Consider the following 25,227-nt stretch of genomic DNA (forward strand, 5'->3'; position numbering starts at 1 on the left):
CTACTGAAGAAGACTGTGAACTGCTGTGTGCACACTAGAGAACATATTAGCAGAAAACTCTGTCACCTGTTTTCTGTATTTAGGCTCTCTTGTCAGTATGGTCTTACACCTGCCAGACTCTGGCCACTGGCATCTAGGAGACCAGCCCTTCCATCTGACGTAGAAGCAGAGCTCACGCTGTACTTCATTTCTCAGTGGAGAGCACAGATGATCCTAAGATTCTCCACACCGTTGTTACAAATGAAATTTAAAGCTAACATAGAGAGGGCAGGGACATTGAACCTAAAGTTGTTTTTTGTCATAACCTTTTAATGACCTCACACAAAAAACAGAAAGTTCAAGGCTGGTTAGTGAACTTGCATGAAATCAGGTTTAAGGGACAGCTTAGGTTGATTGTTCAGGTAATACCAGCTTCCTAATAGAAAAGGCTCAGTGGGGACACCTGGGTGACTCAGTTGTTAAGCGTCTGCCTTCAGCTCAGGTCATGATCCCAGGGTCCTGGGATTGAGCCCCGCATCGGGCTCCCTGCTCCGTGGGAAGCCTGCTTCTCCCTCTCCCAGTCCCTCTGCTTGTGTTCCCTCTCTCACTGTGTCTCTGTCAAATAAATAAATAAAATCTTAAAAAAAAAAAAGAGGGGCGCCTGGGTGGCTCAGTCGTTAAGCGTCTGCCTTCGGCTCAGGTCATGATCCCAGGGTCCTGGGATCGAGCCCCACATCGGGCTCCCTGCTCCGTGGGAAGCCTGCTTCTCCCTCTCCTACTCCCCCTGCTTGTGTTCCCTCTCTCGCTATGTCTCTCTCTGTCAAATAAATAAATAAAATCTTAAAAATAAAAAATAAAAAAAAGAAAGAAAAAGAAAAGATTCAGTGATTTCTTCCCCCCTTCCAGCATGCCCACAGTGCTGTGCTCCATTCCTTTCCAGCTGTCCTCCAAAATGCCTGTTCCCTGCCTGAGGTGTTGCTGTATCCCCAGGACCCTGTGGTTCACCTCCCAGACAGTCTGTAATGTGTGGTCCTGAGGCAAGAGGCTCAAACCTGCTGACCTCTGTGCCACCAGTGCTCATGTGTTCTACTTAATTCTAGCAACGATCAAAGGCATTATTGGTATCACATTTGGTACCCACATGTGTGAGATGCCTACTATTAGAAGGGTCTATGATGATTGGGGTCTTAAATTTACGTAATGAGTAGAGGTTATTCACTTGCAAATAGAAAAAACTCATTCTGCCTAACTTAATGCCAAGGATTTTGGAGTCTCTTAGGGAGTCAAGAGGGGAACAGAAGAAATCCACTAATGGAAGACCAGAAACCCTTGGGCCTGTTCCTGGGCCTGAACAGCCTGTGAGGGACCTTCTCCATATGGCCAGTTTCAAAGACTCCCAGCTCTGCCTCTCATGTCCAGATGTCCAAGCCCAACTTGGATCAGAGCTCACCCCATCAGCTACAGCTAGGATAGGGATGGATCCAGATTTTGTGGGGACCGAAAACTCATACAATTTGCAGAGCCTTCTTTAAGATAAAGACTCAAGAGACCAAATACAATTGATGTGGAAATGTTGGGATTCAGAGCAAATGGTCAAGAAAGAATTCTTGAAATATCTTCAGTGCAAAAAGCTGGTTTTTTTAAAGCATGGGGACAGGACCTGTGGGCAGAAAGAATTGCACTGGGGTTGTGATGGGTGACTGATTATATACTTTCAAGTTGGGAGGGGGTTAGGGATAGCGTAAGTCTCTAAGGAATTTTGGAAACAAGGTTTCCAGGAACTTGAGGGGGCTAGCTATTGTTGGGAAAATCTCATTTATTTCTGTGTAGTCAAACCTTAGTCATGAGACCCTTCAGATGTGTATCAGTGGGCCATATGCTTGGAGGATGACTGCTGACATATATCTTGGAGGGTAGAGATAAAGGAAGTTTCCAAAGCAATTTTTTTTTTAAGATTTTTATTTATTTATTTATTTGACAGATAGAGACAGCGAGAGAGGGAACACAAGCAGGGGGAATGGGAGAGGGAGAAGCAGGCTTCCTGCTGAGCAGGGAGCCCGATGGGGGGCTCAATCCCAGGACCCTGGGATCATGACCTTGAGCCGAAGGCAGACGCTTAACAACTGAGCCACCCAGGCACCCCTCCAAAGGAATTTTTATATGTTAAAGAAGACTTACAGGATCCTGGCGGGGGGTGGGGGTGGGGTGGGGGGTTGGGGGGGTCAGAATAAGATTGCCTTTTGCCCTTAGCAAAGTATTAACATTGAGGCAGCTGAGTCCCTAGAGGAATGTCATTCTACCTGTTTCAAGGACTTGTCAATGGGCTGTAAATAGTAAGGAAATTTAATTTTTGCTTTTGCCTTTGTTTCCCACATCATAATGAGGGCAGCACTCCCAAGAAAATACAGGCAGAAGAAATCACAAACATCAAGTGTCTTTGGATACTCCCAAGAGAGGAAGTGAGACAGAAGGAAAACTGAAGTGGGAAGAGCCTCTGGTCTTTTTTTTTTTTTAAAGAGTTTATTTATTTATTTGAGAGAGAGAGAATGAGAGAGAGCAGGGGCACCTGGGTGGCTCAGTCGTTAAGCGTCTGCCTTCGGCTCAGGTCATGATCCCAGAGTCCTGGGATCGAGCCCCGCATCGGGCTCCCTGCTCCGCGGGAAGCCTGCTTCTCCCTCTCCCACTCCCCCTGCTTGTGTTCCCTCTCTCGCTGTGTCTCTCTCTATCAAATAAATAAAATCTTTAAAAAAAAAAAAAAAAAAAAGAATGAGAGAGAGCATGAGAGGGAGGAGGGTCAGAGGGAGAAGCAGACTCCCCGCCGAGCAGGGAGCCCGATGCGGGACTCGAGGATCAGGACCTGAGCCGAAGGCAGTAGCTTAACCAACTGAGCCACCCAGGTGCCCAAGCCTCTGGTCTTGAATGATTGTGGCTGAAATGTCTTCCCTTTATGTATTTGATAAAAACATTTGAGCATGTGCACACATTGTTAAGGCCTCTCCTAAGACTTTGGAAGGAACTCATGCAAGTGAGGGGCACTAGAGCTGATTCATCATTAATTTCATTGGAAAGAGCAGTCTTTTTTTTTTTGTAAAGATGGGGCACCCATACTGTAGAAGAGGTCATTTCCTCAAAAAAGGGAAGGTGCTGGGAAGACAAAAGGACAGATGACCTACAGCTTGGTCCTTTCAGTAGTCACCTCCTGCAGCTGCAGTTTCCCCTTTTTTTTTTTTTAGGATTTTAAGTAATCTCTACACCCAAAGTGGGGCTCAAACTCATGCTCCTGAGATCAAAGTCATATGCTCTACCCACTGAGCTAGCCAAGCGCCCCTCAGTTTCCCACTTATCAGGCTTTTGGCCTCAAATCCCCAGGTGATCTCCAAATCTGATGAACTATGCTGGACTTCAAGGGGGCTGTGTTGACCTCTTCTGTCTAGACCAGAGCCAGCCAGAACAGCCTGCAGCCTCCAGCTTTTTATAGACCCCCTCCAGCATCACCTTTGGCTCTCTGAGGTAAAAGGGTTCTTTCTTCTAAGCATGGAGGTGCTTTGGGCTCCTCTCAGACCCACAGGAGAGAAAGAGGATTTTGCAGAGCAGTTCAAAAGGAAAGGGGTCAAACATAGTGAAAGCACACTTAAGATTTTGATTTCATTTTGTGTAAATTTTACCTTAAAAGAAAATTTTTCAGAAAAATAAAATGAAAAATTAAAAGAGTGGGAGAAGGAAAGGGAAGCAAGCAAGTCAAGAAAGGAAGAGGCTGACAGAGCCAGGGAAATCCCCAGAAGGAATTCTCTGTGGGAGCAGGGCTTTCTTTCTTTCCCTCCCTGGCTCTTGGTTTGGCTTGTGCATCCCTGACTCCAACCCTTCTGCAGGGATGGGGAGGTGGTTCGACAGGGAACACTGAGTTTCCACCGGAGCTTAGAATATGAGGATAGTACTGACCTCTTGCAGTAGCTTATGGAAATGTAAATTTGGTTCTTGTTCAGAATATTTATTAGATACTATTATTATTTGTCCCTCCAAATAAAATACACATATAATTGGGAGGACACGACAGTGTTCTTGATGTTATGATTGGCTCTTTGGTTTTTACTTTAAGTTAAACTAATGTATATTGTATAACTACTCCGCCAGGCACCACATGAGTCCTTTTTAAACACATTATCTTATTTTAATTCACAGAATTTTCATCATTTTTATAAATTAAGATACTGAGTCCAGAGTGATAAAGTAACTGGTAAACTCTTATAAAGTAACTTTTTACAAGAGTCTGAAGTTAAACACATGTTTTAACATCAAAGCCAAAATTCCTTTTGTTACATCATGCTGCCCAGTTTATAATTTGGGACTTGCAAGGTTTTTTGTTTTGTTTTGTTTTTTCGAGGGAGGTGGAAGAGGGGCAAAGGGAGAGAGAGAGAAAGGATGTTTTTTTTTTTTTAAGATTTTATTTCTTTATTTGACAGAGACACAGTGAGAGAGGGAACACAAGCAGGGGGAGTGGGAGAGGGAGAAGCAGGCTTCCCGCCAAGCAGGGAGCCTGATGAGAGGCTTAATCCCAGGACCCTGGGACCATGACCTGAGCCGAAGGCAGACGCTTAACGACTGAGCCACCCAGGCACCCCATGGGAGAGAGAGAAAATCTTAAGCAGTCTCCACACCCAGTGCAGACCTGATGTGGGGCTTGATCTTACCACCCTGAGATCATGACCTGAGCTGAAATCAAGAGTTAGATGCTTAATCAGCTGAGCCACCCAGATGCCCCAGGATTTGCAAGTTTTTGTGAGGATTTATGAACAGTCATCAAATCAGTACATGTAACTATAATTTCTTCACAATCTCAATCAAATTATGTAATGAATTAGCAAATGACTTCTTTTCTTTTTCCTTTTTTTTTTTTTTTTTAGCCAAAAAAGAGATTAATGGCTCTGTGTTTTGGAGAGGCAAAGAGCCCAGAAATTTGAATGAATCCTCTCTCAGGTGAGATTTTGTTTGGAGTATGTTTTTAACTTGCTGACCAAAACTTATTTTATACTTCATTTTGCTCATTTTAATGCTTTTTCTCTACTAATGGCTTTGGACTGAGTTTTGTTTATTTCCTATATATTATAGTGAGGAAGATATTTTGGGAGAACTTTCTTCTAAATTCAAATCCAGTTAGTTTAAATAGTAAAGTATAATATTTCTCATATCAATGGAAGGTGTAGATTTCACAATATAAATAAATAATTGACTAAAGTTAAATTAAAAAAACATTTATTGAGTTCTTGTTCCGTGTAGGGCACTATGTTAGGCCCTGTAAGAAACAGTAAGAGTATGAGTAAGGCATAGTTCCTGTCCTTGAGAAGCTGATTCTAACTAGAGTATGTGACATTTGCACAAACACAGATAATACAGAGTACACATGTTAAGTGTCATCAGTGAGTTTGAACAAATTGCCAAAGAGATTTAAAGAGGGGAAAGGTCATATTCAGTTTTGGGGGGAAGTCAAGATGTCAGAATGACAACTGATGAAAAAATAGTGTACATGGAGATGGAGATATTGCAGCTGGAAGGGATAATAAAAACTGTGAGGCAGGGAAAAAATGGAACGTGTATTAGGAAAGGGAAGCAGTCCATGGCGATTTAAAAATAGAACAGGAGGGCGCCTGGCTGGCTCAATCTGTAAAGCATGCAACTCTGGATTTCAGGGTTGTGAGTCCAAGCCCATGTTGGGCATTGAGCTTACATAAAAATAAAATAAATAAAGTAAAATAAAATAAAATAAATAAAGTAAAATAAAATAAAATACATAGAACAATACCAGGTATAAGGTTAGAAAGTAAAACTGGGCCCATACTTGAGACAGTCTTAAAAGTCCAGGTAAAGACTTTATATGTCATTTCATAGGCTGTGAGGGAACTATTGATAAATAATCTTTGTGCTTCAACTGGATGGAAGCAAGGAGAAACCGCAGATTGGTGGGAAGTAATGAGAATCTGAATTGGTCTAGTGGTAAAGGGAATAAAGAAAAAGGGGTGGATGGAAGAGATATCTCAGAAGCAAAATCTGCAAGACTGGCAATGGAACAGGAGAGAGATGGGAGAGGAACCACTGTAGTTTCAAGCTGGGGTTACTGCAAGGTGATGCCTTTCAGAGAAATAAGGATGGCAGGAGGGATGCAAACCCAGGACTGGTTTAGACAGGTTAAGCTTGAGGTACTAGTAGGCCTCAGCTGGTGGGGTTCATCTAGCAGTTAACATTTCGGGCTGGTAGGCAGGACAGAAGTCTGGGTGTAATAAAAAGGAGTTTCCTGGGGTTCTTGGCTGGCTCAGTCAGTAGAACATGCGACTCTTGATCTTGGGGTCATGAATTCAAGCCCCAGGGAGAGGACAGCACTCTCTCTCTCTCTCTGTGTCAAATAAATAAAATCTTTTTATTTATTTTTTAGTTTTTTAATTTATTTTTATTTATTTATTTTATTTTTTTAAAGATTTTATTTATTTATTTGAGACAGAGAGAATGAGAGAGAGCACATGAGAGGCGGGAGGGTCAGAGGGAGAAGCAGACCCCCCGCCGAGCAGGGAGCCCGATGCGGGACTCGATCCCAGGACTCCAGGATCATGACCTGAGCCAAAAGCAGTCGCTTAACCAACTGAGCCACCCAGGCGCCCTATTTTTTAGTTTTTTTTAAAGATTTTATTTATTTTTGCAAGAGAGAGAGAGAGAACAAGCAGGGGGAGCAGCAGAGGCAGAGGGAGAAGCAGGCTCCACCCTAAGCAGGGAGCCCAATGCGGGGCTGGATCCCAGGACCCTGGGATCATGACCTGAGCTGAAGACAGACGCTTAACCGATTGAGCCACCCAGGCGCCCCAAATAAAATCTTTTTTAAAAAGTTTAAAAAAACCTAAAAAAAAAAAAAATCTCTCTGTTCCTGTCAGTGTCCTCAAGGCTTTGGAGGTTCTGATTATACTTGAAGCTGTAACATCAGGAAAACTTAACTGGCTAAAACAGGGTTGAGCAGTAAGTGTTGTGGTTTGCAGTGCAAACCGTAGTTCAGAAAGCACTCTGAGACCCCTTTGTAATGTTGGGAGTTGGGGAGGGACCATCAGCCTGCACCGCTGAATTCCCTCCGCCAGGGTTTCTCAGTAGGGTGCTATTGGCATTCTCTGTGGGACCACTTGTTGTCATGCAGAACTCCTGCCCATTGTGGGACCTGAGCGTCCCTGGCTCTTGTCCACTACATGCCTGTGTCCACTACATGCCTGTAATGCTCCTCATTTATTGTGGCAACAAAAAACCCCACCAGCACACATTTCCACGGGAACCATCCCTGCTAATTCCATCTGTCAACACAAGTTTCTTTGCATTTCCCTGGCCCATGCCCTTTCTCCCTTCTCTCCACAACCCTCTCTCTCACCTTTCCTAGTAGTATCCTTGCTCTCCCTATGAAAGTCTGTGCTTGGGTTTTTAGGGACACCACAGTGTGATAATGTAATCATACAAATTTGAAATGGTTCCTGCTTCAGTGGGATTTCCATTTTAATAGGCATCCAAGCCAGAAGCTCAAGGAAAGAAGCTCTTAGTAGAATTTTGTTCTGTTGAGGTGAAACTGACACACAGTAAACTGCAATAAGTGTACAGTTTGATACATTTTGTCCTATGTGTACACCCATGAAAGCTTCACCATTATTAACATCTTTCCCTCCCTCCCTGCACTATGGCCTGGAAACTTTTTCAAGGCAGTAAGCTGGGGCAGTTGCTAGGTCTCACCTTGTTTATTTCCCACCTCTCTGAGATGACCGGCTTACATTGCCTGATGTCCAGTGTCTTAAAAGCTGTTTTGGTTTTTTTTTTTATACGTTTTCCCAGGCTTTGTTTTTTTTTTCAGGTGAGAGGGCATATCTAGTCCCTATTGCTTCATCCTGGCCTGAAACAGAAAAAAACAAACAAAAACTAGTAGAATTTTAATCTTTACACTAGTATATATGGAAGGGAATTGGGATTGGTTTCAAATCCTTCCTGGAGCCAGTTCCAGAATTTTCATAAAAGAGATTCCATAAAAGAGGGCAGCAAAAGGGAGGGTGTAGTTAGGAAACTCTTTTTCCTTTGGTAGGCATAAACTGTTTTATGTGGTCTATATATTTATTTTTGGAGGCTTGCTGAGGAAGCCTCCAAAATGTGGGAAACTATAGAAGATCTTAGGGACTAAGGGGCAGCAAAGCCCGCCCCCTTCCCAGACTACAGTAATGAAGACCCTGTGAAGCTCAGAAGGACCCCAACTATGCCTACACATATGACTACTATTCTGCCTTTTACAAGAAGATAAAAACCACACATTTTTAGAAACCTTTCTCAACAAAGTTAAATATCCCAAACAAGGTTAGAGAGTCCTTTCAACAGCAGAGCTCATTTCCCCAAGCTCTCCTGCTGTTGGAGGTTAGATTGGCTACGGGGCTTGAACCTGCCTGTCAGGAAGCCAAAATCTGGGATGCTCATTGCTGCTTTTTAAAGAGTCGTTCCTGCTTTGAGATGAGTACACACTCTCAACGTGTGCTGGCTGGGCCATGTGAGGAGACAGCCCAAAGCAGGGTTTGGGAATAAAGGTGACCTGGAATAAGAGCACAGATCCATGTTTTTTTTAAGTCTGGCCTCATGCCAGAATCTCTCAAGGGTTCATGGAAAGTTCAGACTTCTGGACTTCATCCCAGACTACTGAATCCTAAGCTTTAGGTCTGGTACTCAACAGTCTGTTTTTGGTAGCTCCCTAGATGATAATGTTAGCTAGCTACCAAGGTTCAGGAAATCCTGGGCTAAGTAGTCAATTGACTCCTGGATTATTGAGATTCCTGAGTTCTACAACCATAATATATCTATAATCCATCAACTGCTCTCTGTTTTCACTGTCAATCCTCCAGTGCAAGCAACTGTCATCTCTCACCTGGGTTTGCAACACCTCTCACTGCTCTCCCCGTCTTCACTCTTGGTATCTGCTGTGGTTGGAATGTTTGTGCTCCTCCCAAATTCCTATGCTGAAATCCGAACCCCCAAAGGTGATGGTAATGGGAGGTGAGCCTTTGGGTGGTGCTCTAATCTTGAGGGTGAAGGCCTCATGAATGCGATTAGTGCCCTTAGAGAAGAGGCTCCGAAGAGCTCACTAGCCCCTTCCACCGTGAAAAGGCACAGCAGGAAGGAACTGGCCAGGAACCAGGAAGAGGGTCCTCACCATAAGGCAACCACACTAGCACCCTGATCTTAGACTTTACAGCCTCTAGAACTGCGAGGAATACATTTTCTGTTTTTATAAGCTACCCGGTCTGTGGTCAGACGGCTTTGACAGCAGCGCAAACAAGCTAACACCCTGCCTCTCCACCCCTGTCTGAATCCATTATTCACCTTAAAGCCAAAGTGACTTTTCCAAATGTCCCCCCCCCTTTTTTTTTTTGCTTAAAACCTTTCAGTAGTATCCCATTGCCCAGAAAATAAAACTTTTTACACATCTAGACAGTCCTGCAAGACCTGGCCTTTGTTTCTGTCTCCAGCTGCATCTCAAGTCACTTCACCCCTTGCTCACCACACGGGCTAGTGCACCTCAAGCTTTTCCCACCTCTGGGCCTTTTCACTTCCTTTCTCCTCTTTCTCGCTGCTTTTCACATGGCTCACTCTTTCTCATCCTTCAGGTCTTAGCTTAAATGTCCACATCTCAAACAGGTCTTGCCTGATCTGTCTGAAGTATATGACCCTCCAACAGACGCACACAGGTTTTTATCAGAGTACTCTGTTTATGTCATAGCACCATCATAAACAGAATATATAGTTATTACATATCTATAGCTTATTGTCTGTGTTCCCACTAGAATGTAAGCCTCATAAGGGCAGGGACCTAGATATTCTTTTTTTTTTTTAATTTATTTGACACAGAGAGAGAGACAGTGAGAGAGGGAACACAAGCGGGGGGAGTAGGAGAGGGAGAAGCAGGCTTCCTGCTGAGCAGAGAGCCTGATGTGGGGCTCGATCCTAGGACCCTGAGATCATGACCTGAGCCGAAGGCAGATGCTTAACCAACTGAGCCACCAGGTGCCCCGGGACCTAGATATTCTTGCACATGGATATATTTCTAGTGCTTGGCCTAGTGCCTGGCACATCGTAGCTGCTTCGTATTTGTTGAATGATTAATCATGTTCTTTACAACCTAGCCTGGCCTGTATTATATAGGCTGATTTGATCTAAATCCATGAAATAATAAAGCATGTTTTAAAGGAGTTGATGCACTTCCATTGTTTCCCTAAGTGCTGCAACTTCTTTGTTCCCGGAGGAGGGGTCTCTCTGTTGCAGGACACTAAGTAAAACTGCCAACATGGCCTTCGACACTAGAAGTGGCGAGGGAAGGCAATACCACTAACAGCCATCCACATGCTCTCAGACTCAATATTCTTCATTTCACATTTTGCCATATTAATGTCCCAGGTTTTCTAGACCACTCTGATACTCTCCTTGTTTTCTTCCAATTTAGAAACATAGAAGAGGTTTCTAATTAATGTTTGTAGTAGTCATTTTAGGTTATCATGAAGGTCAGAACTCTGTTAGAAGTAGCAGATATCCAACTTAGGTTAAAAGGGGAATTTATTGGAATAACTGGGACCACTCAGGTAATTCAGCACTCATTCAACAGATATATATAGATAGAAATAGACCTAAATACAGACACAAATGTAGATCTACCTACCTACCTGCTTAATCTGGCACACTTTATTTTATTTTATTTTATTTTTTTAAAGATTTATTTATTTATTTGAGAGAGCGAGAATGAGAGAGAGAGAGTACATGAGAGGGGGGAGGGTTAGAGGGAGAAGCAGGCTCCTCGCCGAGCAGGGAGCCTGATGTGGGACTTGATCCCGGGACTCCAGGATCATGACCTGAGCCGAAGGCAGTCGCTTAACCAACTGAGCCACCCAGGCGCCCCCCTGGCACACTTTAATTACTGGGCTCTGTATTCAGTTTTAGATGTGTAATAGCGGGTGAAATCAGCAAAGGATAGAAGCCAAATACTAGAATGCAGGAATGGTAAGAATGAAGTTGACACTGAGGCATAGCTGGAACTGGGGACTTGAATGGACATAGGACTTTGTATCCTCTGATGTTGGTAGATCAGCCTCATTTTTTCTCACTGAATATCATGTCTTTCATGGGGCAACCACCTGTCTTAAATTCACATTTCAACTCCCACCACCAGACAAAGGCTAACTCATGCACTTTCTTGCATCAAATTTAAAAATCCCGGGAAGGTCTCTGATGCTGTAGCTTGACTAAATGACTCACTGATGAAAAATATCCACCCCAGCCAAGAGGTCAGAGACTTTAAAAACACAGCAGCTTCTGTGTGTTCCATGTGTGGAGGGAAGGAGTAGTTTCCAAATAAGGGGGGTCAGGGGGAGCTAGGTCTACTCTCCATCCCGTCGTTTTCTAACACTGTCATCTCCATAATTAAACACATGAGTCAAAAGCGTAAACAAAAGGCAGGCTAGGATAGAAAGCAGTAATTAGAGGACTAAAGAATGGTATCATGTACAGAGCTTTGAAACACCTCTAAGGTGTAAAGTTTCAGGCCTAATTATGAGAAGCTGCAGGTCATAAGAAGGATGCAGTTATCTTGGGACATCAGACTTACATAAGTATGATTACTTTTCAGGGTAATAGTAAACAACAAGTCTTTTAACACCTGAGGGATGGAAAACAGACTAGTGATCTCTGATAATGAGATTCAGTATTTAGGTTTCTCTATCTTTAGTGTAGCTCTTCATCAGTGGATGGTTCCAGGTTCTCATATGCATTTTACAGGAGAAAACCCAAGTAGATATTTCAAGTAGAAATAGCTTATTGTGACCTACTCAAGAGTTCCCTAAAGCCGCAGGAGGGAAAAAAGACTGCCCATTGCTTGCGAGTGGAAAGAAACAGAGAGGAAGGCTGAGGTCAATAGAACACTTTTACAGTGTCGGCACAGAGGAAGATTTACATCAATTTGAGTTCACCTTGAATCATCCATGAGGAAAAGAAATAGTGACAATGCTTTGGCCTCCGTCCAGGTCTGTCAGGCCCATACCCACCAGGGTGGATTCTGATCTGAGTTTACATCTATGTGTAGCCCCTACCAATATCTGGCCAGTGAAAATTTAAAAGTGGATTTTCTAACCATAGTGCATGGCAAGTAGAAGGATGAGCTTTTGGAGAAACTGATCTGTTTAATAAATGGAAGTAGAGCTGACAATCCTAGTGGAATGAGAATGTGCTGTGCTTAATTGTACACCATTAGGAAACCGGAAGGAGGGGGAAACCAGAAGAATGTGAACCTTATGTTATTCTCTAAGGATAGGAAATAGAAGAGGGGAACTGTGCTATTTCTCTCCACGTAGTACATAAGCATGGAGCTCTGCAGCCACACTGGCTGACTGAATCCTGACTGCTTTGGGATCTTTAGCCTTCCTAGGCTTCACTGCTCAGGGGTAGAATGGAGCTCATGACAGCTCCTTTCTCAGAAGTGTGATATGTGGGGCTCGGTCATGCACATGTAAAGTGCTTAAACTCTGTGTGGCACTTAGTCCTTATTAAAACCCTTTGTTATTGCTGATTATCAGTAAGTCAGCCACTGAGCAATAATTTATTCGGCATCCTCAGAATCCCTCATCAAGCCTTGGGATGGAATAATTTTCCTCTTTTCTACTCTCACTAATAACACTACTGCATTTAAAAAATAAAAGTGCTGTTGTGCAATAATTTGGCACAAGGTACCATCTATATTAACTTTCTTTTTTTAATATTAATTTTCTAAGAATTTCTTGCACAATAGGTTGCTGTAGTTCTCTTAGAGGAGCAGTCCTGTGTTTATGTAAATATACTATATGGGTAAGCACATGGACCCAGAACGTTTGGAAACTCAAAAGAAAGGATTCAAGGGCGCCTGGGTGGCTCAGTTGGTTAAGCGACTGCCTTCGGCTCGGGTCATGGTCCCAGGGTCCTGGGATCGAGTCCCGCATTGGGCTCCCTGCTCGGCGGGGAGTCTGCTTCTCCCTCTCGCCCTGCTTGTGTTCCTGCTCTCGCTGTCTCTGTCTCTGTCAAATAAATAAATAAAATCTTTAAAAAAAAAAAAAAAAAAAGAAAGGATTCAAGGCCTCTAAAAACTATTTTTATAATAATCTTCGTCATTCTCAAAACTGGCCCTGAAAACATGACATAGATATATTCTTGTGCACATAATTTGCTCACAGTTTATCATTATTAGTATTCTTTGCTCAGTTATATATTTTTAAAAATATAAAAATACATCTATTGAGCTTTGGGGTAGAACCAATATTTGTTCTTCTCCCGTATCACTCTCTTCCTCTTCCCTCCTCCTTTTCCCCCTTCATGGACCTGTCTGAAAATTTCCATGGGCTCGATACTCAGGAGAACTGCTTTGTTCATTCTATCTGTGAATCTGTTTGTTGGTTTTAGACATTAAAAATATCTCCTCCCATTTTGTCAGCTATTTATTAGCTTTGTCTGTGTGGTATCTTTTACTGAACAGAATTTTAATTTTGCTGTAATAAAATTAATTAAGGTTTTGACTCTGGTCAAGATGGAGTAAGTGTACTTCAACCCATCTCTCCCTCTGAATGCAAGTAAAAATCTTGAACAGAATGCATACGGCAGTTGACTGCCTGATTTAAAAAAAATTCTCCATAGCATTTAAGCAGGATGCAGAGTTAAAAACAGCTATAGATTTTTCTGTAAGATATACTTTAGCTGAGTCACATGTATTTTGGCATATACTGTCATTCAGTTCTTAGTATCCCTGAGTTTCCTTTATTATTTTCAGCAGGTTGATTATGTGTCTGGTGAGGAATTCTTTGAGTTTATCTTTTGGGGATTCACTGAGTTTCTTGCATCTGTAAGTTTATGTGTTTTGCCAAATTTGGAGAGTTTTGGCCATGACTCCTTCAAATATTTTTTCTGCACCATGCTTTTCCTCTTTTCTTTCTGGGACTCTGGAGATATGAATATTATACCTTTCATACTGTCATACAGTCCTTTGAAATTCGGTTCATGTTTTTCTTCAATCTTTACTCTCTATGTTGTTCAGATCAGATAACATCTGTTCATCTATCTTCAAATTCAATGACTCTTTTGTCATTTCTATACTGTTTACTGAGCCCATTCAGTGAATTTTTAAGTTTCTGGTTATTGTAGTGTGTTTTTCCTCCTAAAAGTTCCATGTGGTCCCTTTTTATATCTTCTAAATTGGAATTTGTTTTTTATTTTTCATTTTATTTATTTTTAAGTATGCTCCACACCCAAAGCAGGGCTTGAACTCACAACCCTGAGATCAAGAATTGCATGCTCTGCTGACTGAGCCAGTCAGGTGCCCCCCTTTTTATATCTTCTGTTTCCCTGTTGATACTTTCTATCTTTCCATTTGTTTCAAAGGGGCTCACTCTTATTTATCAGAGCCTGGTTATAATGGTTGCCTTAAAGTCTTTGTCTGAAAATTCCAACATCTTGGTCATCTCAGTTGATATCTGTTCATTGTCTTTTTCCTCATAAGATATGGAGAGTTTCCTGGCTCTTCAAATGTCAAGTAATTTTGGATTGCATCTGGGATATTTTGAATATTATGTTATGTGACTCTGGGTCATATGCCCATGAAGAGTTGGGTACTGGTCTCTGCTAGCCTCTCAGTTATGCTTAGATATCTGAGAACTTTTTTCTGTGTGTGTGTGTTTTTTTTTAATTAATTAACTTATTTGAGAGAGAGAGCGTATGCATGCACAAGTCGGGGGAGGGGCAGAAGGAGAGAGAGAATCCAAAGCAGACTCTACGCTGAGCACGGAGCCCTACATGGGGCTGGATCCCATAACCCTGAGATCCTGACCTGAGCTGAAATCAAGAGTCGGATGCTCAACTAACTGAGCCACCCAGGCACCCCTTTTTTTCTAACTTTGAATACAGAGTTGCTTATATTTCCCAGTTCTACTTTAGAAGAATCTTCATGGGGGAATTTTTTTTTTTTTAAGATTTTATTTATTTATTTGACAGAGAGAGAGAGAGAGACCTCAAGCAGGGGAACGGCAGGCAGAGGGAGAGTGAGAAGTAGGTTCCCCGCTGAGCAAGAAGTTGGATGTAGGACTCGATCCAGAGACCCTGGGATCATGACCTGAGCTGAAGGCAGATACTTAACCAAATGAGCCACTCAGGTGCCTCTTCATAGGGGAGTTTTTTATTCAAGAGAGCTCAAACTCTGGATCTTGAGATCTAGGTCTATAGGACTTCTTATAGAAGAATCATTGTTCTCTATTGTTCTTCTTGTTTCTTATTTTTAGCATATTAATCTGACATCTATTTCAATGTGATAGGTTTATAGCTCTCTGTGAAAACTAAACTCCATTTCATATTCATTTAACTTCTTTCTTATCCTTTTTAAGAATTTCTTAAATCAAATACCCGTTTTTTCTAATTTACCATTTTTCTTCATTTATTTTATTTTATTTTATTATTATTATTTTTTAAAGATTTTATTTATTTATTTGAGAGAGAGAGAATGAGAGAGAGCACATGAGAGGGGGGAGGGCCAGAGGGAGAAGCAGACTCCCTGCCGAGCAGGGAGCCCGATGCGGGACTCGATCCAGGGACTCCAGGATCATGACCTGAGCCGAAGGCAGTCGCTTAACCAACTGAGCCACCCAGGCGCCCTCTTCATTTCTTGATAGAGTATCAATATGCTAGCATATGTGTACTTCTTACTCTTTTTTTTTTTTTTAAGATTTTATTTATTTATTTGAGAGAGAGACACAGTGAGAGAAGGAACACAGGAAGGGGAAGTGGAAGAGGGAGAAGCAGGCTTCCCGCGGAGCAGGGAGCCCAATGCAGGGCTCGATCCCAGGACCCTGGGATCATGACCTGAGCCAAAGGCAGATGCTTAACGACTGAGCCACCCATGTGCCCCTGTGGACTTCTTATTCTTAGCTGAACTTGAGCCTAATAGGTTTTTGTGAAGCTGTTCCATTTTGCCTGTTGCTTTTTGGACTGTGACCCAACATTTTCAGTCTCAAGGAGTTTATCTGTCTTTGATGCAGAGGGAAAAAGGAAGAAAAAGTGATTTGTGCATACTTCTGATTTTGGAGTTCTCTTTCCTATTCTCTCATCTCTTCCTCTAATGTGGCTGGGCTCTCCCTAGAGATACACGATCAGCTCATTAGAAAAACTCTTGACTTTTAGCAACTTAGTTCTATAAATATGAAGCTGACATGTGTGCAAATTCAAGGCTCTAGAACTCTTGCTTAGTAACAAACTACTTTTTAATCAGACTAGTAAAGATGGGTATTAACTGAATTTCAAATGGAGAATACAGTTTAGTTTTATGAGTTGGGTTGCTTATCTCTTGAAGCTATAATTTCCATGGTATTTTCATTTATGCTGCCAAAAAGGTAATCCTTTTTAGAAATCCTTTTTAACTCTCCAAAATAATAGATTTTTCATATAAATGAATAACTGTCACTTCAAGTGAGATTTTCTGTAACTACCTAAAACCATTTTGCTGAACTTTTATATGAAACATAGATTGTGCCTAAAATGAACATTTTAACATAATTTTATAACATTATGTAGCACAATCTACATACTGGTTATTTAACGCTCTTCAATTTCCATAGAGAAAATTTTAGAATTATATTACCTGAAGGAATAAAGAAAAATTATCTCTTTGAAAAGAGGATTGCAGTATATATATCTTCCATTTCTGAGCTGGACATATTCATTTACCTGAAAATCCTTAGTGTGAGCATCTTATATTCTTAGACACTTGGATAATACTGTTACATAATGCTAGAATCCTACGAAAAAATAGGGTAAGGTAAGATAATTACTGAGCAGCATTTAGGGGTTGTGGGTTATATAGTAATTTGTTAAGTTGTGTGTTTAAAATCTGGCCATGCCATGTGCCGATCCACAGGGCAAGAAGGGTGCAGGAAGGAGGGGGTGCTCTTAAACTTTCCTTTCCAGATCACACTCCGGGACCACAATGCCAGTATGCATATCCTTAAGCCTGAGGGTTTGGCAAGGGGTGGCTGTTTAAGAGGGAGGGAACTTGAATGAGCAAACTGAGGTGGCCACTTTATAGGTGTGTGTGTGTGTGTGCGCACATGCACCTGCAACATTGGGGGTGGAAGGAGCTGAGGGTTGGAACTCAACACAGTTCATAATACTGGATAGATAATGAATGGATGTTATACGTGTTTAAAATTAATTTAAGGAGTAATAAAAACAAAGTGGCTATCCACTTTCAAGAAGGTTCCAGTCTTATAAGGGAGACAGCATATTTTACTATAAAACAATAAACCAGCAATTCAAGGCAACATAGGATTGTATTAATCGCTAGCACCTATTGAGTGCTTCCAGTGTTATAAACACATTGCATATATTTTCTTATTTAATCCTCACAGAAACTTTTTTTTTAAAGATTTTATTTATTTATTTGACAGAGATAGAGACAGTGAGAGAACACAAGCAGGCGGAGTGGGGGAGGGAGAAGCAGGCCTCCCGCTGAGCAGGGAGCCCGATGCGGGGCTCGATCCCAGGACCCTGGGATCATGACCTGAGCCAAAGGCAGACGCTGAACGACTGAGCCACCCACGCACCCCATCCTCACAGAAACTTATTGGGATTGGTGCTGTTATTGGTTCCTATTTTAAAATTAGGAGATTGAAGTTGAGGTCAACCAAAGTCACATAACCACTGAGTGGAAGAGCCAGGATTGGACCTTGGACCTCATCATGACCCTACAGCTTCTTAGCCTCTCCCACTTGCTTCCTCATAAAGCAGACTTAGAGAAACGGTCGTGGTAAGGTGGAGAGCAGGGAAGGTGAGGGTGGAACACAGGATTGATCCTGAAAAACGGTGCTGATGCTATTGGAATGACACTGGAAAATCAGAGGAGTATTAGCAAGACATGAATTCAAGAAAACACCATTAAAAAAAAAAAATTTCACTTCCTATCTCCATATGAATAGTCTTTTCTTTACAGGATCCATTTGAAATGCACAATGAAAGAAGAGTCAGGTTTCAAAAGCAGAATGAAAAGTTCTTTCATTGGAAATCCTGGGGTTCTGTGAAGGACAGGCACAAAACTTTAGATATAGAAAGTGCTTTAAATGACATTGGGTACAGTTTTATTTCTGAAAGCAGGAAAATATAATGAAGAATTGTACCATACCTCCACTAGGTCAGTGGGTAAGCAAGTGAGATTAAATCACTCCCTTCTCTTGATAAGCATTCTTTTTATTTGAAAACATTTATTGACTTTCAGAGTCTTAAATTGCTGCAACTGGGCCACCGGACTCTCCTTGTTCCTCACTGTTAAATTCTGAATATTATGTTTACCACTAACTCCTACCTGACAGGTACCGCCAAGAAAGCAGCACACCATCCAAGGGCTCAAGCTTCCGTCCTCCTTCAGACCTCAAGAAGCTGTCTCTTCATGGCCAAAGTGCCTTTCGACCCTTACCGACCACGTCAACCACTGCAAAGGCTGTCAGTGTGCCATCTTGCACAACCAACACAAAAGAACCCAAGGGACTTCCAGATCACAAAGGTTCTCTAAGTGAAATCCCTTTCGAGTGCAATGGGAACGGAAATGAGTTTTACTTAGGAAATTCCTCCCTGGCCTCCCCTTTACAGAACAACCCAAACCTAGAGAAAAAGGCATCGGAACTTCATTTGTACATTATTTCCACAACGTCATCAATATTTCTGCACTTGAAAAGTTCATGGAACAATTATATTATAGTAAGTGCTCTCATTAGTTAACTTTGGCTGGAGTGATTTTTTTTAAAGATTTATTTATTTTAGAGAGAGAGAGTGTGAGCAAGGTGAGGGGCAGAGGGAGAGAGAATCCTGAAGCAGGCTCCCCGCTCAGCGGGGAGCCCATCCACATGATCACGACCTGAGCTGAAACCAAGAGTGGCCTCTTAACCAACTGTGCCCCCTCAGGAGCCCCTGGCTGGAGTATTTCTTAAAGCAAACATGCTTTTCCTGCTTCCCCAGATTTCCATTTTGGAAATTTAGCCTTGGAATTTAATAATATGAAAGACAAACACACTGGACAATTAAGGATTTCGTATTATTCAGGCTAAGGAAAATGCTCATTAATGAGGAGTGTCTTAAAGAAAAGGAGATCAACCAGGGGTTCTTCAGAGGTGGGTAAATAAGGAAGTCTCCCGGGAATGCTGGAGAAGGAGGGAGAAGGTCTTATCTTGGAATATTTGTGAGCAGGGTGGTCTTTTTCTGTTGGCTGGGGTGATTTCTTAGCAATTTCTTTCAGAGCACAGAGCTCACATAAAGTTCAACACTGTCAATATGTCTCTATTTCTTAGCTGCACTATTGAAAGTAGGTTAATGGGATTCACTGTTACAGGAGCAGGTAATTTTATAGGGATTACCTAGTCTAAGCACCTTATTTTATAAATGAGGAAAGTGAATATTTTAGGTGACTTAAGAGTATATAGTGGGTTTAAGGGCAGAGTCGGAACTTTCATTTAGGGAATCTTTTTATTATACCAGGATCAGTTTTAAAATAAGTAATTTATTAACTGAATAATATGATCCTTTTCAATTATCTTCAATGATATGTAATTTTTATTAATGATCTTCCAACACAATAATATTAAAGAAATATGAAAGGCTCCATTCAGAAGAAGCAAGGGAAGCAGGAGGTTTTATAAATGGCTAAAACTGAAAGATTTCAAGGCAACTCTTCAGTTGTTTCTCATACACAGTTCAGAATGGTTAATGTTTAAATTAAATGTCTAATGTTCAAAATTTCTCCTTAAATTTTTATTTTATTTTAAATTTTTTTAAAGATTTTATTTATTTTTAAGTAATCTCTACACCCAACGTGGGGCTTGAATTTACAACCCTGAGATCAAGAGTCCCATGCTCCACCGACTGAGCCAGCCAGGCACTCCTAAATTTTTAAACAGTGTTTTCCAAATTAAAAATGTAAACAAGTAATAAATAGAGGGGAAACCCTGGTCTATTAAAAGGAGGCCATATATGTTCTAATAGGAAACCCAAAACTTAATCTATCTAAATATTTCAAAATGACTGTTTATGTTTCCCTGACTTGACTAACTCCCAGTTTTAGTACTACTTTTAATTTTTTACTTATTTTATTATTATTACTATTTTTAATAAGATGGTTGAGGTTTATTGGTGTAATGATAGTGAATCAAATAGATTAATTATAACATTTATTTTCATTTTAAAAAAATTATTATTTTTTTAAATTTAAATTTTAGGTATTTAACATACAGTGCAGTATTGGTTTCTGGAGTAGAATTCAGTGGTTTAGCCCTTACATACAACACCCAGTGCTCATCATGACAAGTGTAGTACTTACTACTTTTTAACTCTGCAGCAGAGGCATGGTTGGGGCAAGTCAGATGGGCAAACTCATAGCCCTTCTGATAATAAAAGCAATAACAATAACTGACATGTATTGTTATTAATAGGTAGGATCTGCTTTGATGCTTTCTGTATATTAACTCATTTAATCTGCAAAACAACCCCAGGAGGTAGGACTGTTATTCTCATTTCATAGATGAGGAAATTAAGGCACTGAGAAATTAAATGATATATGCAAGGTTGCACAACTTGCATGGAGCTGAGATTTGAACCTAAGTAGTCTGATTTTTTCCACTGAAATAAATGTGGGTGGAAGGGGGTTATTTTTGAGTTGGTAGATACTATCATTAAAAAATAATGTTCTGGGCGCCTTGGTGGCTCAGTTGGTTAAGTGTCCGACTCTTGATTTTGGCTCAGGTCATGATCTCAGCATTGTGAGATTGAGCTCCGCCTCGGGCTCTGCACTGGGCGTGGCGTCTGCTTAAGATTCTCTCTCTCCCTCTTCCTCTGCCCCTCTCCCCCTTAAAAAATAATAATGTTCTATCCCTTGAAAGATGGAAAATGGGTAAGCAAATATTTCATACATAAATGATGAATCAAGTTAGCCTTCATTCTAGTAAGAATAAGATATTAATTCAATATAAACATGTAAAAAGTTGTGACTTTTGTGACACTGTTTACTTCTTTCATCATGTTGATCACTTTGGTTATTCTTGGTGATGCCTTCATAAGTTTTAGGAAATTAAAAAAAAAATAATCTCCTAAATCAGTCAGACTTATCTTGGCTAACTGATCTCTTCTGCTTTGAGATCCAGAATCCTCATTCATGTTGAGATAGGGAAATGCTACCGGGAAAAAAGAATGGACATTTTAACTCTCTCTATATTTTCAGGTAAACCTAAACCATCCAGTGAGAAATTAGCACTCATTCTGATTTTAAGGATTTCCAAAGAGCTGAATCTCATTCAGTAACCCATTTTATCTGTAACTTTCATCAACAATAATTACATCTGAGTTCTTTAAGCATCTCAAATTCTACAAAAACAATATATGGCAATTCTTTGCCCTTCATATGTTGTGAAGATAGGTGCTAGAAAGCTAAGTAACTAAGGAGTATCCCCAAATTAAAATTCTAGATTTAAGGGGCGCCTGGGTGGCTCAGTCATTAAGCGTCTGCCTTCGGCTCTGGTCATGATCCCAGGGTCCTGGGATTGAGCCCCGCATCGGGCTCCCTGCTCAGCGGGAGGCCTGCTTCTCTCTCTCCCACTCCCTCTGCTTATGTTCCCTTCTTACGTTCTCTCTGTCAAATAAATAAAATAAAATCTTTAAAAAAAAAATTCTAGATTTAAAGTAAACATAAACATTTTTTTTTTTTTTTAAGTAGGTTCACTCGGGGCTTGACCTCACAACCCTGACATCAAGACCTGAAGTGAGGGGCACCTGGGTGGCTCAGTCATTAAGCATCTGCCTTCCGCTCAGGTCATGGTCCCAGGGTCCTGGCATGGAGTCCCGCATCGGGCTCCCTGCTCAGCAGGAAGCCTGCTTCTACCTCTCCCACTCCCCCTGCTTGTGTTCCTTCTCTCTCTGTGTCTCTCTCTGTTAAATAAATAAAATCTTAAAAAAAAAAAAAAGAGACCTGAGCTGAGAGCTCAGATGCTTAATTGACTGTGCCACCCAGGCACCCCAGTAAATATAAATATTTAGAGAGAAGCTGTCTTTTTTTTTAACTTAAAACAATGACAGAAGTAGTAAGAACAGGGGCATCTGACTGGTTCAGCTGGTAGAGCATGCAACTCTTGATCTTGGGGTCATGAGTTTGAGCCCCATGCTGGGTGTAGAGCTTACTTTAATTGGATGTTGGATGTTGGATGTTGGTTGAACATCCAACTCTTGATCTCAGCTCGGGTCTTGATCTCAGGATCATGAGTTCAAGCCCTGGGCTGGGCTCCACGTTGGCATGGAGCCTACTTAAAAAAACAAACAAACAGATTGTAAAAAACAAAAGTTGTGAGAAAAAGCACATATTTCCCCCCTGCCCACCCACCCATCATCCTGCTCTGATATTAAGAATAAGACAGGGGTAAATTCGTCTGGAGTTGTAAATCAGCAACATTTCAGAAATTCTTTCTGACCTGTTAGGCCTCAGCATAAAATAAAAGATTCTTTAGAGAACTTGTTGAACACTGACCCATTTTTTGGGGGGGACCCAGAATGAATGGAAAATGGCAACACTAAAGATTTAAGGGAAAACTAACCCTATTGATAGGGGAATAGTTAACAAAACTATTATATAATCTATACTATGGAATACCACGTAATCATTAAAATGATAGAAGTAAACCTATATACACAGACATGGAAAACTGTCCACCATATATTAAGTGGGAAAAAAAGTCCCAGATTAATATATGTGATGCAATTTAGCTAGTATTAAATATGTATTATAAAAATATCATCTAATATGTATATATTATAGATGTATGTTATAAATAATATGTTTTTATATGCCTAAAAGGATATAAACCATACTGCTAATAATATAGTAAGGTACTTTGTTGTTATTGTTATTTTTGATTCCAGTATAATTAACATACAGTATTATATTGGTTTCAGGGGTATAGTAAGGCACTTTTGACTAGTGGGATGGGATGGGGAGGGAGAGACTTTTATCTTTTAGTTTATGCATTTTTGTACTGTTTGATTTTGATAGATAATTTTACTTTATAATGAGCAAATGTCATGTTTAAAACTTTTTAAAAACTATATAAGGAAAAACAATGCCCTGTGGTATTATTTACATAATCAAATCATGTACTATAGCAGGAATTAAGGAATAGATATATGATATTGACTAAAAGCAGGAGAAATTTATTTTCAGTAAACAGAAATTCTAACTATTCCCATCTTTTTTTCCTCTTTCAGAAAGCTACTCTTTTACAAGATCCCCTATATGTTAGTGAGCTCAGTCCTGCTATTGGAAGTCAAAAGCCATATAGGTAAGGAGTGATGATATGCCAGAGCTGCATGGGGGACTGTTCTCTCCTCTTTGCCTCTCCTAACTCCACGTGTTGCTGCCCATCACATTTATACCTCTACTTCCACTCTTTGCCTTGAATTTTAGGTCTGCAAACATAATTACCCACTGGACATCACCTCTCATAGGTCTTACAAGAACCTTAAAGTCAGCATATTCAAAAGAGAACTCAGCATCTTCCTTCTGGGACCTGAACTTCCTCTTGTGTTTCCTAACACAGGGCTTGCTGTCCTTATCCCCACAACACCTAAGCCAGAGTCCCGAATGTCATCTTTACCTTCTCTCTCCCCTTTACCACCTCCCACCCCCACAGCCAGTCAATCACCACAGGATTCATTGTTTTTCTCTAATATATTTGGATAATATCTACTTCTTTCCACTGTCACATGCTCAGCCCAATTCCCTTTGTTCTGAGCTCCTACAGTATTTTCCTACCTGGCCTCTACCTTCACTCTTGACCCTCTCTAACCCACTCTCCATAACCAAAGAAATCTTTTGGGAGCACAAATCTGATCATGTAACTCCCTGCCTTAAAGCCTTTGAATGGCTCCCCATTGTCCTTAGGAGAAGGTCTAAACTCTACAATAGCTTATAAAGATCTTCCTGATGTCTCTTTTCATTTTTCCATCTTCAGCTCTTGTGTCCCCTCAACTCCTGCCCTAAGCTGCTGATCCAAATGATCTTGCAGTTCTCAGAAAGCTCCCTGTTTGGTTTTTTTGTTTGCTTTTTCCTCTATTCTGGAACCCTACTCTCTACTCTTCTTCTTCATGAATGACTTCAACTCATCAAGTCTTAGCTTAATATCCCTTTCTCTAAAAATCATTTCTCAAAGCTTCAATAAGAGGGGCCCCTGAGGGGCACCTGGGTGGCTCAGTCGGTTATGCATCTGCCTCAGGATGGTCTCAGGGTCCTGGGATCGAGCACCCCATCAGGCTCCCTGCTCAGGGGGGAGCCCGCTTCTCCCTCTTCTTCTGCCTGCCACTACCCTTGCGTGTGCTCTCTCTAATAAATAAATAAAATCTTTAAAAAAATTTTTTTAAACAGATGGGCCCCTCCATAACATCCTGTGCTTCCATCTTGTAGCATTTAACAGTCTCTCTTATGATTGCTTGTTTGATTACGTGCTGCCCTATTATTATACACTATGCTCCTTAAGGGCCAGGACTGTACCTTGGTCACTGGCACATAGTAGGCTGCCTTTATAGAATGAATGAATAAATTGTTAAAACAATTAAACCTGAATCTGACTTAAAAGTGTGGGCATGTTAGCACTGAAAAGGAATGAGGTCTTGACACGTGTGACAACATGGATGAACCTTGAGGAAATTACACTAAGTGAAATAAGCCAGACATAAAAGGACAAATATTGTATGACTCCACTTATTTGAGGCATTGAGAATAAGCAAATTCATAGAAACAGAAAATAAAATAGAGGTTACTAGGGGCTGAGGGGAGAGGGGTATGGGGACCTACAGTTAATCAGTATAGAGTTTCTGTTTGGGAAGATGAAAAAGTTCTGGAAATGGAGAGTAGTGATGGTTGCACAACATTCTGAATGCACTTAAGACCACTGAATTGTATACCTAAAAATGGTTACAGTGGTAAATTTTATATTATGTATATTTTATTTCAATTTTAAAACAGGTAGGGGTGTGTATGTGTGTGTGTAAGTAAGGGAATAGATAAAACAAGATTGGAAAAATGTTAAAGATTATTGGATCTAGGTGATAGATATATGCTGTTTCTTTTCAATTTTCTCCATTTTTGTGTATGTTTAAAAATTTCCATAATAAAAGTTTGTAAAAGGCTTA

General features: G+C 40.9%; 1 protein-coding gene across 1 annotated transcript in view; it reads left to right on the forward strand.

The window, feature by feature from the left end:
* Window positions 1-25,227, forward strand: part of CUNH12orf56 (chromosome unknown C12orf56 homolog) — a 97,200-nt gene that overhangs the window by 42,479 nt on the left and 29,494 nt on the right. Inside the window, exons 3-5 of the mRNA XM_035002886.1 lie at window positions 4,881-4,953; window positions 18,381-18,765; window positions 23,305-23,378. Coding sequence (XP_034858777.1) covers window positions 4,881-4,953; window positions 18,381-18,765; window positions 23,305-23,378 — 532 coding nt within the window. The remainder of the gene's footprint in view (window positions 1-4,880; window positions 4,954-18,380; window positions 18,766-23,304; window positions 23,379-25,227) is intronic.

The sequence above is a fragment of the Mirounga leonina genome, unplaced genomic scaffold (genome assembly GCF_011800145.1).
Source record: "Mirounga leonina isolate KUSES-001 unplaced genomic scaffold, KU_Mleo_1.0 Mir_126, whole genome shotgun sequence".
Lineage (NCBI taxonomy): Eukaryota > Metazoa > Chordata > Mammalia > Carnivora > Phocidae > Mirounga > Mirounga leonina.